This window comes from Hyperoodon ampullatus (genome assembly GCF_949752795.1).
Source record: "Hyperoodon ampullatus genome assembly, chromosome: 9".
In the NCBI taxonomy this organism is placed as follows: domain Eukaryota; kingdom Metazoa; phylum Chordata; class Mammalia; order Artiodactyla; family Ziphiidae; genus Hyperoodon; species Hyperoodon ampullatus.
In genome coordinates, this window is record NC_136922.1 from 20,989,761 (window position 1) to 21,005,859 (window position 16,099).

A 16,099-nucleotide genomic window follows, 5' to 3' on the forward strand; every position below is an offset into this window, starting at 1 on the left:
CGTAAGGTAGATAGCTAGTGGGAAGCAGCCGCATAGCACAGGGAGATCAGCTGGGTGCTTTGTGACCTCCTGGAGAGGTGGGATAGGGAGAGTGGGAGGGAGGGAGACGCTAGAGGGAAGGGATATGGGAACAGATGTATATGTATAACTGATTCACTTTGTTGTAAAGCAGGAACTAATAAAAAATATAAAAATAAAATTAATTAAAAATAAATAAATAAATAAGAAGTTAATTATGGAAATTAAGGTGCCTAGAGGACAGGGCTGGGACCAAGATGTAATTCTCCATAAAGGACTAATCACTAACTGTTTTAGATGGGCAAGAGCGAATTGTGTTCTTGAAATTAATGGGTAAAATTCGCACACAAAGGCCTCTGTTCCACCATCATCCTATGAAGGGAGCCCGAGAGCAATCATCCCAGGAGGGAAAGATAAACAGAGTGGAATCCCTGGTACGGAGTGCCCTTACCCGGCGGGGTGGGGCCTAGTGGGTGTGGCTTAGCGTGGCGTCGTCCTCTGGAGAGACCGTTAGAGCAAACGTCATAGTACCCAGCATCACTCTGGGCTGAGCTCGTGCCCGCGGCAACGGCGCCTGGAGAGGAAGCTTGGCCACTGCACCACTGAGGTATAGGCCATGGGAGCACGAAGCAGTCGGATGCCATGGCACTGGTGGGGGCGTGCCCCAGAGGAGCCAGGTGCCAGTGCGGGGATGGAGGAGGCCGAGGAGGCAGTAGCGGCAGAGAGAAAGGAAGGGAAGGAGAGTGAAAAGGCCAGACCCGCCGCCCGTCAGAGGAGCCGCAAGCGGAAGACAGGCCCAGGGGGGCCGCTCACAAAAGAGCCCCGCCGGAAACGTGCTAAAGATCATTCAGGGTCCATTTATGAGGCACTCTTCCTGAGAGGAGAAGGGAGCGACGTGCGGATCTGCGCACTGGGGGAGGAGTGGAACTTGCATAGGGTCTACTTGTGCCAGTCAGGGTTCTTTGCTAGCATGTTCAGTGGCGCTTGGCAGGAGACAAACATGGATACTATAGAGTTGCAGATGCCTGACGAGAACATTGATCGCGAGGCACTGCACGAGGCTTTAGGTTCCCTGTACCGAGGCTCCATTCTCATCCCACCCGGTCGAGTCGTCGCCATCCTGGCCACAGCCAGCATGCTGCAGCTGGACCAGGTGATTCAGCGGTGCGGGGAGGTCATGAAGGAGACTGTCAGTGCCCAGACCGTGTGCAGCTACTACTACTCTGCTGAAAGCTACGGACTCCAGACCATCAGGACCGTGTGTCTTCAGTGGCTGCTGGACAACATGATGAGCCTGTGTAGTGAGGGGCTATTGCGAGAAGTCCGCCTGGATCTGATGAAAGAGGTCGTTGCCTCTTCACGGCTCTTTGTGATGGGGGTGGAGATGAACGTGTACATCGTGCTGAAAACGTGGACGTTCTTGCAGCTGCAGCCGACATGGAGGGGCCCGCGCAGTGCCCTATTGCCTGACACCAACTCATGGTTTGCCAGGTCCAGGAGGGATTCGGAGGGCACCCCTTTCCTGGAGACCGAGCAGGGCAGAGCCTTCGTGCCAGTGTTCCAGCAGCTGCGGCTTGCCTACATAATGTGCGACCCGATGTCAGCACACGTCATCCACCAGGATGCGCTGATCCCTCCCTCTTGGTTGTGTCCCTTGTACAGTGAGCATTGCCTTGGCCCCCTCCGGGCTGAGCAGACCAGAATTGTCCGGCCCATGGGCGTCTACGTGTCCGACCCCCAGGGGAGAAGCATGCGGTGCGGGAGCCAGCTCCACAGGGACGAGCTGTGCAGCTGGCGGTGGGAAGGCTTCAAATTCTTCTGGGACCTGGTGCTGCGCTACGCCAACCAGCGCATCATTTGCCGGTGCAGCGCACGGAAAAAGTCCCGCAGCTTCGGGGTCAGTCTCCTCGGGAGGAGAACGGTCGCGTTCCGCCTGCGCCTGTTCTCCTTGGACAGGGATGGGAGAGCCGTTTTCAGGAAGGACACAGAATACCAGTTGCTTTCCCTGAGACAGAATCAAGAGCTAGAGGTAATGAACCTGGAAAACCAAGACGTGGTTTTCCCCATATATGTGGCCTGTAACTTCCTGTACCTCCACCGAGGGGAGCGTTTCCCAGGGCGTTTGCCCCTGTAAAGCAGCTCAGAGAACTGAGCAGCTCTTTCCTGGGGTCAGGGACGACCAGCTTGGTCCAGATGCCAGCTCCTTCTGTGGGACCAACCAGGCTTGCCCATCTCTGGTAACCAATTCTGTCAGAGGCTTTGTTGAACTGTAGCTCATAATACTTGAGACTGTTTACATGAGCATATGAAGAGGACAAATTTTGAAGCCCCCCAAACTCCTCGAGGACTCATTTGGGCTGTTAACATGGCAACCTGTCCTGCTGGTTTAGGATCCATGGGCACCAGCCCCCGCCCTGCCCATCATTTCTGTGAAGACAAAGAGCTATTGACTTTAAAGAGAAACTCTGAGCCTACCTACTCTACTACTCTTAGTGAAACTCTGTTAATATATGTGTTTCCTTTAGTTTGATTAAGTGAATGTTAAAGTAAAAAATATTAAGTGTACAATTTAGTGGTTTTTATTATATTCACAAAGTTGTACAAACACCACCACTAATTCCAGAATATTTCATCACCTCAGAAGGAAACCTCATACCCATTAAAGGTCACTCCTCAATCTTCCTTTCCCCCAGCTCGTGGTAACTACTAATCTACTTTCTGTCTCTATCAATTTGCCTACTCTGGACATTTCATATAAATGGACTCATACAAATATGTGTCCTTTTTTGTCTGCCTTCTTTCTCTTAGCATAACTTTTCAAGGTTCGTTCATGTTGTAGATATGTCTGTGCTTTGTTCCTTGTATGGCTAATAATATTCCATTGTATAGATACACCACATTTTGTTTATCCAGTCATCAGTTGGTGGACATTTGTGTTGTTTTCACTTTTTAGTTATTGTGAATAATGCTGCTGTGAATATTCATGTACAAGTTTTTGTAAGCTACTATGTGTAAAATAGATAACCAAGAAGGACCTACTGTATAGCACAGGGAACTATATTCAATATAGTTGAATATAGTTGTAATAACCTATAATGGAAAAGAATCTGAAAAAGTTTTATATATATATAACTGTAAAAGTTATATATATGTATATAAAACTAAATCACTCTACTGTACACCTGAAACATTATAAATCAACTATACTTCAAAAAAAAGTTTTTGTGTATATACCTAGGAATGGAATTGCTGTGTTATATGGTAACTTTATGTTTAGGTTTCTGAGGAATTGCCAGACTTTTTTCCCAAGTGGCTGCACCATTTTACATCCCCCCACTGGTGTATGAAGATTCCAGTTTCATCACATCCTCACTAATATATGTTACTGTCTTTTGAAAAAATGTAGCCATTTTACTGGGTGTGTTTACTGCAATTTCATTGTGGTTGTGATTTGAATTATCTAAATGACTAGCAATGTTGAGCATCATTTCATGTAATTATTGGCCATTTTTATGTAGTCTTCAGAGAAATAACTATTCAAATCACTTAACCATTTTTAAGTGGGTTATTGTCTTTTTGTTGTCAAGTTGTAAGAGTTGTTTATGTGTTCTGGTTAATTTCAAGAGTTCTCGAAAAGTTGATTTAGAATATTTGTCAGTGTTCTCATGGCTTTTACGAAGGAAAATATTTTCATAGGCCCTAGCTCCACCATTCCCAAAGGCCTTCCCTAATTAGGTACTTTTTAAAAAATAAATTTATTTATTTATTTATTTATTTATTTATTATTTCTGGCTGTGTTGGGTCTTTGTTGCTGCATGTGGTTTTTCTCTAGTTGTGGCGAGCAGGGGTTACTCTTGGTTGTGGTGCGCGGGCTGCTCATTGCAGTGGCTTCTCTTGTGGCAGAGCATGGGCTCTAGGCGTGCAGGCTTCAGTAGTTGTGGCTTGCTGGCTCTAGAGTGCAGGCTCAGTAGTTGTGGCTCATGGGCTTAGTTGCTCTGCGGCATGTGGGATCTTCCCAGACCAGGCCTTGAACCCGTGTCCCCTGCATTGGCAGGCAGATTCTTAACCACTGTGTCACTAGGGAAGTCCCACTAATTATATACCTTTAATAACCAATCACTGGAAGATAATTTGCAAGCTATATAACTGCCAAAGGATTCATAACTAGAATACTAACAAACGGATCAAACTGTATGGTAAATATTTAAAAACCCAATAGAAAATAGATAAAAGTCATGAACAGACATTTCACAAAATAAGATATAATAATGGAAAAGTAAAACATGAAAAAAATGTTCAATATCATTAGCCACTAAGGAAAATGCAATTAAAACCATAATGATATGCACCTATCAGAATGGCTAAAATAAAATAGAATATTGACAACGGCAAATGCTGGTGAAGATGCAGAGAGTTTGGATCACTATATGTTTATGGTGGAACCTATAATAATACAGCCATGTGGAAAGGAGTGTGTCAGTTTCTTTTAAAACTAATTATCATATGACCCAGCAATTACACTTGTGCATTTATCCCAGAGAAACAAAAACCAACGTCCACACAAAATCCTGTATGTGAATGTTCATAGCAACTTTATTTGTAATAGCTGAAAACTGGAAGCAACACAAATGTAGTTCAGCAGGTTGATAACTAAACCAACTGTGGCACATCCATACCCAGAAATACTACGCAACAATAAAAAGGAATGCGTGTAACAACGTGGATGAATCTCAAGGGAATTTGGCTCAGTGGGAAAAACCAATCTCAGAGTGTTACATTATGTATGATGGCATTTATGTAACATTCTTGAAATAACAAAATTATAGAAGTGGGGAACAGACTAGTGGTTGCCAGCTTTTATGGATGGCGAGGATGACAGGGAAATGGATGTGACTATAAAAGAACAATACATGGGATCTTAGTGGCGATGAGACAGCTCCATATTGTGATCATGGTGGTAGTTACACGAATCCATACATGTGATAAAATTACAGGGACCTTCACACACACGAGTGCATTGTAAAACTGATGACATCTGAATAAGCTCTGTAGATTGTACCAATGTCAATTTCCTTGTTTTGATATTGTAGGATAGTTCCCATTGGGGAAGTAGGTAAAGAGCACACAAAGTTCTCTGTACTCTCTGCATCTTCCATGAATCTATAATTATTTCAAGACAAAAATATAAAGAAATCAACCAGAGAAGACTTGTGCTTAGTCCTACAGTTGTAATGTTGCCCTCTACATTCTGATAGCTTCCCTAAAGTGGAGAGAAGAGGTGAGAAGGAGTCAGAGCTAGTAATCAGGAAATTGAAGGGAACCACAATAGATCCATTTGAGTGAATAGCATGGCAGAAAGAAAGGTTCAGAAACTCCACCTTCTGTGATCAGAGAGTAAAGTACAAGGATAATGGAATAATGGGGGAGAGTTGGGAGAGTCTAAGTTTGCTTATTTATGTGTCTTTGTTGTTAAAATTTTACCTGTAAATGTTTTAATAGTGGATTTCAAAATGACAGTCTCTCAACCTGAATATCAATGTACATAAACCATTCATGGCCTTTCACATTATTTCCATAGAAATGATTCCCCAAAGCAGAACTGATGGATCTAGAGGTACATTGAGGTTTCCTTAAACACACTGAAGAGTTGCTTTTCAGAAAAGTTGTAACAACATATGCCATATACCAACGGTCTGTGAGGTGCCAATCTCCAAATATTCAGTACCAAGTACTATGATTTATCCATTTTATTTTTGCTGTTTTGTCAAGGAAAGAGGGGTGCTAGAGGCTGTCTCTCTGTAGGTAGTTGTGACCAGGTGACTCCTCTGAGAGTGACTTCTGGGAAAGATGTTTTTTTCTGGATGAAAAATAACAGGCTCGGTTGGCACAAGCCTTTTCCCTTTGCCCTTCCACTTCCTCCAGCCGAGGACACGAAGCTGCAGGCTAGGAATAGCAGGCAAAAGGAAAGTGGCCTGGGGCCCTGGGTCCCTCTGCGTACCTCACGGGAAAAATACCCCAGATTAATGAAGTGTCTGATGCTGGGGTTCTGACACTCAGGCAGGTGCCATCCTATCCACTTCCAGTGAAGGGACCAAGGGACAGTCAGGCTGTTTCTGTAAATCCTCTATACCTGTATTTTACCAACACCTCCTCCCCAGGCAAGGTCTTGGTGCTCCTGTTTCCAATTTGTATGAAGTCTTTATTATTATAGATATTAACTCTATCATGTTTGATGTGGTTTTAATATGTCTTTTAATTTTATTTATGATGACTTGCTGGTTAAGCTGGTGATCTTCAGATGTCTGCAACAAAAGTTACAGTTGGTCTTCACAATTAATAATAGGGACAAATTCCTGTTTCCCAATAACCTGTCACTTAGTTGTTTTATCCTCCACTGTTTCCTTCTCAGAATCCGTTATCCACCGGGGACTGCAAATCCGTGACTTTCCAATGATCTAATTCCTTCCACCTTTATTAGCTGCCATTCTTCTGTGAAAAAGAGCTTTCCCTTTTTTTTCTGCTCTCTTCTTTTGGGAGGAGAGAAATCACTGTGTCCTAGTAGATTTTTATTTACTCAGTGTGATATAATCAATTACAGTTGTGATTCTTTTTGATCCTCAAATTAACCCAATGTTGGCCAGTGGGAGCTTTTCTGTTATTTCAAACACAAGAATTCAATTTCTTGTGTAGATTCCATATATAAGTGATATCATATTTGTCTTTCTCTGTCTGACTTACTTCGTCTAGGTCTATCCAGAATATATTTATTCTTAAACATGAACAGAATGAGTTTCCTATTCATAGATTTGGAAGGAAAACATATGTTTAAGCAAGTTTTTAAGTGGCTATTTTCTGAGTGTTTTGATTTCTGGAGGGTATATTTCTCTTACTTCTATAAATAGTTTTTGGACTGTGACTATTACTTTTGTGTAATAACTTTTGCCCCAAGACTCTTGAGATATTATTTTGTGATTCTCTACTTTTGGAGATCATGGATAAGTGTGAGGATAGCCTCAATTTATATTATTTCTATGTAATCTTTTTTTTAAATTTTATTGCTTGGATACTTTTAGGATTTAAAAAATAGAATTAGAGCATTTTGCCAAGATATCCAGGAATATAGGTCTTTCTTGCTATTGTTTTTATTGGACTTTACTGGAAACATGTTGAAATCTTCTGATTTGCATTGGAAGAAATCAGCACAGGACAATCTTCATCTGTATATTTTTGTGACTTGACACTGCTCCTTTGTCATTCATCTCAGGAATTTTGTTATAGGCTGCTCTTTGTCAACGGATATCCCCTCTCTCCTTTTTCTTTACTCATAGAACTCTGTTTTAATTTTGGAATGGTCTCAGTTTAAAAGCTCTATTTCCCAGTCTTCCATGCAGGTAAAAGTAGTTATATGACATAACTGAGTCCAGTGAGATATATTTGGAAGTCATTGGGTGGGGGCCTCTGGGGAAGCTCTGTAAGGGAAGCCGACTCATTTGGTGTGCTGCATTTGCTCTTCCTTTTCCTCCATATTCAATCTGGAATGTGGTTATGGTGGCTGGAGTGCCAGCAGCCATCTTGCAAGCTGGGGAAGAGAGCCACACACTAAAGATGGTGTAACATTAAAGATGGAGAACAGTATGGAGGTTCCTTACAAAACTAAACATAGAACTACCATATGACCCAGCAATCCCACTACTAGGCATATACCCTGAGAAAACCATAATTCAAAAAGAGACATGTACCAAAATGTTCATTGCAGCTCTATTCACAATAGCCCGGAGCTGGAAACAACCTAAGTGTCCATCATCGGATGAATGGGTAAAGAAGATGTGGCACATATATACAATGGAATATTACTCAGCCATACAAAGAAACGAAACGGAGCTATTTGTAATGAGGTGGATAGACCTAGAGTCTGTCATACAGCGTGAAGTAAGTCGGAAAGAGAAAGACAAATACCGTATGCTAACACATATATATGGAATTTAAGGAAAAAAATGTCAGGAAGAACCTAGGGTTAAAACAGGAATAAAGACACAGATCTACTTGAGAATGGACTTGAGGATATGGGGAGGAGGAAGGGTAAGCTGTGACAAAGCGAGAGAGAGGCATGGACATACATACACTACCAAACGTAAGGTAGATAGCTAGTGGGAAGCAGCCGCATAGCACAGGGAGATCAGCTGGGTGCTTTGTGACCTCCTGGAGAGGTGGGATAGGGAGAGTGGGAGGGAGGGAGACGCTAGAGGGAAGGGATATGGGAACAGATGTATATGTATAACTGATTCACTTTGTTGTAAAGCAGGAACTAATAAAAAATATAAAAATAAAATTAATTAAAAATAAATAAATAAATAAGAAGTTAATTATGGAAATTAAGGTGCCTAGAGGACAGGGCTGGGACCAAGATGTAATTCTCCATAAAGGACTAATCACTAACTGTTTTAGATGGGCAAGAGCGAATTGTGTTCTTGAAATTAATGGGTAAAATTCGCACACAAAGGCCTCTGTTCCACCATCATCCTATGAAGGGAGCCCGAGAGCAATCATCCCAGGAGGGAAAGATAAACAGAGTGGAATCCCTGGTACGGAGTGCCCTTACCCGGCGGGGTGGGGCCTAGTGGGTGTGGCTTAGCGTGGCGTCGTCCTCTGGAGAGACCGTTAGAGCAAACGTCATAGTACCCAGCATCACTCTGGGCTGAGCTCGTGCCCGCGGCAACGGCGCCTGGAGAGGAAGCTTGGCCACTGCACCACTGAGGTATAGGCCATGGGAGCACGAAGCAGTCGGATGCCATGGCACTGGTGGGGGCGTGCCCCAGAGGAGCCAGGTGCCAGTGCGGGGATGGAGGAGGCCGAGGAGGCAGTAGCGGCAGAGAGAAAGGAAGGGAAGGAGAGTGAAAAGGCCAGACCCGCCGCCCGTCAGAGGAGCCGCAAGCGGAAGACAGGCCCCGGGGGACCGCTCACGAAAGAGCCCTGCCGGAAACGTGCTAAAGATCATTCAGGGTCCATTTATGAGGCACTCTTCCTGAGAGGAGAAGGGAGCGACGTGCGGATCTGCGCACTGGGGGAGGAGTGGAACTTGCATAGGGTCTACTTGTGCCAGTCAGGGTTCTTTGCTAGCATGTTCAGTGGCGCTTGGCAGGAGACAAACATGGATACTATAGAGTTGCAGATGCCTGACGAGAACATTGATCGCGAGGCACTGCACGAGGCTTTAGGTTCCCTGTACCGAGGCTCCATTCTCATCCCACCCGGTCGAGTCGTCGCCATCCTGGCCACAGCCAGCATGCTGCAGCTGGACCAGGTGATTCAGCGGTGCGGGGAGGTCATGAAGGAGACTGTCAGTGCCCAGACCGTGTGCAGCTACTACTACTCTGCTGAAAGCTACGGACTCCAGACCATCAGGACCGTGTGTCTTCAGTGGCTGCTGGACAACATGATGAGCCTGTGTAGTGAGGGGCTATTGCGAGAAGTCCGCCTGGATCTGATGAAAGAGGTCGTTGCCTCTTCACGGCTCTTTGTGATGGGGGTGGAGATGAACGTGTACATCGTGCTGAAAACGTGGACGTTCTTGCAGCTGCAGCCGACATGGAGGGGCCCGCACAGTGCCCTATTGCCTGACACCAACTCATGGTTTGCCAGGTCCAGGAGGGATTCGGAGGGCACCCCTTTCCTGGAGACCGAGCAGGGCAGAGCCTTCGTGCCAGTGTTCCAGCAGCTGCGGCTTGCCTACATAATGTGCGACCCGATGTCAGCACACGTCATCCACCAGGATGCGCTGATCCCTCCCTCTTGGTTGTGTCCCTTGTACAGTGAGCATTGCCTTGGCCCCCTCCGGGCTGAGCAGACCAGAATTGTCCGGCCCATGGGCGTCTACGTGTCCGACCCCCAGGGGAGAAGCATGCGGTGCGGGAGCCAGCTCCACAGGGACGAGCTGTGCAGCTGGCGGTGGGAAGGCTTCAAATTCTTCTGGGACCTGGTGCTGCGCTACGCCAACCAGCGCATCATTTGCCGGTGCAGCGCACGGAAAAAGTCCCGCAGCTTCGGGGTCAGTCTCCTCGGGAGGAGAACGGTCGCGTTCCGCCTGCGCCTGTTCTCCTTGGACAGGGATGGGAGAGCCGTTTTCAGGAAGGACACAGAATACCAGTTGCTTTCCCTGAGACAGAATCAAGAGCTAGAGGTAATGAACCTGGAAAACCAAGACGTGGTTTTCCCCATATATGTGGCCTGTAACTTCCTGTACCTCCACCGAGGGGAGCGTTTCCCAGGGCGTTTGCCCCTGTAAAGCAGCTCAGAGAACTGAGCAGCTCTTTCCTGGGGTCAGGGACGACCAGCTTGGTCCAGATGCCAGCTCCTTCTGTGGGACCAACCAGGCTTGCCCATCTCTGGTAACCAATTCTGTCAGAGGCTTTGTTGAACTGTAGCTCATAATACTTGAGACTGTTTACATGAGCATATGAAGAGGACAAATTTTGAAGCCCCCCAAACTCCTCGAGGACTCATTTGGGCTGTTAACATGGCAACCTGTCCTGCTGGTTTAGGATCCATGGGCACCAGCCCCCGCCCTGCCCATCATTTCTGTGAAGACAAAGAGCTATTGACTTTAAAGAGAAACTCTGAGCCTACCTACTCTACTACTCTTAGTGAAACTCTGTTAATATATGTGTTTCCTTTAGTTTGATTAAGTGAATGTTAAAGTAAAAAAATATTAAGTGTACAATTTAGTGGTTTTTATTATATTCACAAAGTTGTACAAACACCACCACTAATTCCAGAATATTTCATCACCTCAGAAGGAAACCTCATACCCATTAAAGGTCACTCCTCAATCTTCCTTTCCCCCAGCTCGTGGTAACTACTAATCTACTTTCTGTCTCTATCAATTTGCCTACTCTGGACATTTCATATAAATGGACTCATACAAATATGTGTCCTTTTTTGTCTGCCTTCTTTCTCTTAGCATAACTTTTCAAGGTTCGTTCATGTTGTAGATATGTCTGTGCTTTGTTCCTTGTATGGCTAATAATATTCCATTGTATAGATACACCACATTTTGTTTATCCAGTCATCAGTTGGTGGACATTTGTGTTGTTTTCACTTTTTAGTTATTGTGAATAATGCTGCTGTGAATATTCATGTACAAGTTTTTGTAAGCTACTATATGTAAAATAGATAACCAAGAAGGACCTACTGTATAGCTCAGGGAACTATATTCAATATAGTTGAATATAGTTGTAATAACCTATAATGGAAAAGAATCTGAAAAAGTTTTATATATATATAACTGTAAAAGTTATATATATATATATAAAACTAAATCACTCTACTGTACACCTGAAACATTATAAATCAGCTATACTTCAAAAAAAAGTTTTTGTGTATATACCTAGGAATGGAATTGCTGTGTTATATGGTAACTTTATGTTTAGGTTTCTGAGGAATTGCCAGACATTTTTCCCAAGTGGCTGCACCATTTTACATCCCCCCACTGGTGTATGAAGATTCCAGTTTCATCACATCCTCACTAATATATGTTACTGTCTTTTGAAAAAATGTAGCCATTTTACTGGGTGTGTTTACTGCAATTTCATTGTGGTTGTGATTTGAATTATCTAAATGACTAGCAATGTTGAGCATCATTTCATGTAATTATTGGCCATTTTTATGTAGTCTTCAGAGAAATAACTATTCAAATCACTTAACCATTTTTAAGTGGGTTATTGTCTTTTTGTTGTCAAGTTGTAAGAGTTGTTTATGTGTTCTGGTTAATTTCAAGAGTTCTCGAAAAGTTGATTTAGAATATTTGTCAGTGTTCTCATGGCTTTTACGAAGGAAAATATTTTCATAGGCCCTAGCTCCACCATTCCCAAAGGCTTTCCCTAATTAGGTACTTTTTAAAAAATAAATTTATTTATTTATTTATTTATTTATTTATTATTTCTGGCTGTGTTGGGTCTTTGTTGCTGCATGTGGTTTTTCTCTAGTTGTGGCGAGCAGGGGTTACTCTTGGTTGTGGTGCGCGGGCTGCTCATTGCAGTGGCTTCTCTTGTGGCAGAGCATGGGCTCTAGGCGTGCAGGCTTCAGTAGTTGTGGCTTGCTGGCTCTAGAGTGCAGGCTCAGTAGTTGTGGCTCATGGGCTTAGTTGCTCTGCGGCATGTGGGATCTTCCCAGACCAGGCCTTGAACCCGTGTCCCCTGCATTGGCAGGCAGATTCTTAACCACTGTGTCACTAGGGAAGTCCCACTAATTATATACCTTTAATAACCAATCACTGGAAGATAATTTGCAAGCTATATAACTGCCAAAGGATTCATAACTAGAATACTAACAAACGGATCAAACTGTATGGTAAATATTTAAAAACCCAATAGAAAATAGATAAAAGTCATGAACAGACATTTCACAAAATAAGATATAATAATGGAAAAGTAAAACATGAAAAAAATGTTCAATATCATTAGCCACTAAGGAAAATGCAATTAAAACCATAATGATATGCACCTATCAGAATGGCTAAAATAAAATAGAATATTGACAACGGCAAATGCTGGTGAAGATGCAGAGAGTTTGGATCACTATATGTTTATGGTGGAACCTATAATAATACAGCCATGTGGAAAGGAGTGTGTCAGTTTCTTTTAAAACTAATTATCATATGACCCAGCAATTACACTTGTGCATTTATCCCAGAGAAACAAAAACCAACGTCCACACAAAATCCTGTATGTGAATGTTCATAGCAACTTTATTTGTAATAGCTGAAAACTGGAAGCAACACAAATGTAGTTCAGCAGGTTGATAACTAAACCAACTGTGGCACATCCATACCCAGAAATACTACGCAACAATAAAAAGGAATGCGTGTAACAACGTGGATGAATCTCAAGGGAATTTGGCTCAGTGGGAAAAACCAATCTCAGAGTGTTACATTATGTATGATGGCATTTATGTAACATTCTTGAAATAACAAAATTATAGAAGTGGGGAACAGACTAGTGGTTGCCAGCTTTTATGGATGGCGAGGATGACAGGGAAATGGATGTGACTATAAAAGAACAATACATGGGATCTTAGTGGCGATGAGACAGCTCCATATTGTGATCATGGTGGTAGTTACACGAATCCATACATGTGATAAAATTACAGGGACCTTCACACACACGAGTGCATTGTAAAACTGATGACATCTGAATAAGCTCTGTAGATTGTACCAATGTCAATTTCCTTGTTTTGATATTGTAGGATAGTTCCCATTGGGGAAGTAGGTAAAGAGCACACAAAGTTCTCTGTACTCTCTGCATCTTCCATGAATCTATAATTATTTCAAGACAAAAATATAAAGAAATCAACCAGAGAAGACTTGTGCTTAGTCCTACAGTTGTAATGTTGCCCTCTACATTCTGATAGCTTCCCTAAAGTGGAGAGAAGAGGTGAGAAGGAGTCAGAGCTAGTAATCAGGAAATTGAAGGGAACCACAATAGATCCATTTGAGTGAATAGCATGGCAGAAAGAAAGGTTCAGAAACTCCACCTTCTGTGATCAGAGAGTAAAGTACAAGGATAATGGAATAATGGGGGAGAGTTGGGAGACTCTAAGTTTGCTTATTTATGTGTCTTTGTTGTTAAAATTTTACCTGTAAATGTTTTAATAGTGGATTTCAAAATGACAGTCTCTCAACCTGAATATCAATGTACATAAACCATTCATGGCCTTTCACATTATTTCCATAGAAATGATTCCCCAAAGCAGAACTGATGGATCTAGAGGTACATTGAGGTTTCCTTAAACACACTGAAGAGTTGCTTTTCAGAAAAGTTGTAACAACATATGCCATATACCAACGGTCTGTGAGGTGCCAATCTCCAAATATTCAGTACCAAGTACTATGATTTATCCATTTTATTTTTGCTGTTTTGTCAAGGAAAGAGGGGTGCTAGAGGCTGTCTCTCTGTAGGTAGTTGTGACCAGGTGACTCCTCTGAGAGTGACTTCTGGGAAAGATGTTTTTTTCTGGATGAAAAATAACAGGCTCGGTTGGCACAAGCCTTTTCCCTTTGCCCTTCCACTTCCTCCAGCCGAGGACACGAAGCTGCAGGCTAGGAATAGCAGGCAAAAGGAAAGTGGCCTGGGGCCCTGGGTCCCTCTGCGTACCTCACGGGAAAAATACCCCAGATTAATGAAGTGTCTGATGCTGGGGTTCTGACACTCAGGCAGGTGCCATCCTATCCACTTCCAGTGAAGGGACCAAGGGACAGTCAGGCTGTTTCTGTAAATCCTCTATACCTGTATTTTACCAACACCTCCTCCCCAGGCAAGGTCTTGGTGCTCCTGTTTCCAATTTGTATGAAGTCTTTATTATTATAGATATTAACTCTATCATGTTTGATGTGGTTTTAATATGTCTTTTAATTTTATTTATGATGACTTGCTGGTTAAGCTGGTGATCTTCAGATGTCTGCAACAAAAGTTACAGTTGGTCTTCACAATTAATAATAGGGACAAATTCCTGTTTCCCAATAACCTGTCACTTAGTTGTTTTATCCTCCACTGTTTCCTTCTCAGAATCCGTTATCCACCGGGGACTGCAAATCCGTGACTTTCCAATGATCTAATTCCTTCCACCTTTATTAGCTGCCATTCTTCTGTGAAAAAGAGCTTTCCCTTTTTTTCTGCTCTCTTCTTTTGGGAGGAGAGAAATCACTGTGTCCTAGTAGATTTTTATTTACTCAGTGTGATATAATCAATTACAGTTGTGATTCTTTTTGATCCTCAAATTAACCCAATGTTGGCCAGTGGGAGCTTTTCTGTTATTTCAAACACAAGAATTCAATTTCTTGTGTAGATTCCATATATAAGTGATATCATATTTGTCTTTCTCTGTCTGACTTACTTCGTCTAGGTCTATCCAGAATATATTTATTCTTAAACATGAACAGAATGAGTTTCCTATTCATAGATTTGGAAGGAAAACATATGTTTAAGCAAGTTTTTAAGTGGCTATTTTCTGAGTGTTTTGATTTCTGGAGGGTATATTTCTCTTACATCTATAAATAGTTTTTGGACTGTGACTATTACTTTTGTGTAATAACTTTTGCCCCAAGACTCTTGAGATATTATTTTGTGATTCTCTACTTTTGGAGATCATGGATAAGTGTGAGGATAGCCTCAATTTATATTATTTCTATGTAATCTTTTTTTTAAATTTTATTGCTTGGATACTTTTAGGATTTAAAAAATAGAATTAGAGCATTTTGCCAAGATATCCAGGAATATAGGTCTTTCTTGCTATTGTTTTTATTGGACTTTACTGGAAACATGTTGAAATCTTCTGATTTGCATTGGAAGAAATCAGCACAGGACAATCTTCATCTGTATATTTTTGTGACTTGACACTGCTCCTTTGTCATTCATCTCAGGAATTTTGTTATAGGCTGCTCTTTGTCAACGGATATCCCCTCTCTCCTTTTTCTTTACTCATAGAACTCTGTTTTAATTTTGGAATGGTCTCAGTTTAAAAGCTCTATTTCCCAGTCTTCCATGCAGGTAAAAGTAGTTATATGACATAACTGAGTCCAGTGAGATATATTTGGAAGTCATTGGGTGGGGGCCTCTGGGGAAGCTCTGTAAGGGAAGCCGACTCATTTGGTGTGCTGCATTTGCTCTTCCTTTTCCTCCATATTCAATCTGGAATGTGGTTATGGTGGCTGGAGTGCCAGCAGCCATCTTGCAAGCTGGGGAAGAGAGCCACACACTAAAGATGGTGTAACATTAAAGATGGAGAACAGTATGGAGGTTCCTTACAAAACTAAACATAGAACTACCATATGACCCAGCAATCCCACTACTAGGCATATACCCTGAGAAAACCATAATTCAAAAAGAGACATGTACCAAAATGTTCATTGCAGCTCTATTCACAATAGCCCGGAGCTGGAAACAACCTAAGTGTCCATCATCGGATGAATGGGTAAAGAAGATGTGGCACATATATACAATGGAATATTACTCAGCCATACAAAGAAACGAAACGGAGCTATTTGTAATGAGGTGGATAGACCTAGAGTCTGTCATACAGCGTGAAGTAA

The 16,099-nt window shown here is 42.6% G+C and overlaps 3 protein-coding genes across 4 annotated transcripts in view; all 3 read left to right on the forward strand.

The window, feature by feature from the left end:
• HECW1 (HECT, C2 and WW domain containing E3 ubiquitin protein ligase 1) overlaps positions 1–16,099 on the forward strand; it is a gene marked incomplete at both ends in the record, with an annotated part of 620,984 nt that overhangs the window by 72,823 nt on the left and 532,062 nt on the right. The window lies entirely within an intron of this gene.
• Positions 635–2,152, forward strand: LOC307057911 (germ cell-less protein-like 1; the record flags this gene model as incomplete). Its single annotated transcript, XM_079711217.1, has 1 exon — positions 635–2,152. One exon carries the CDS (start codon positions 635–637, stop codon positions 2,150–2,152), a length of 1,518 nt encoding a protein of 505 aa, XP_079567343.1.
• LOC307057912 (germ cell-less protein-like 1) lies at positions 8,783–10,300 on the forward strand (the record flags this gene model as incomplete). Its single annotated transcript, XM_079711218.1, has 1 exon — positions 8,783–10,300. One exon carries the CDS (start codon positions 8,783–8,785, stop codon positions 10,298–10,300), a length of 1,518 nt encoding a protein of 505 aa, XP_079567344.1.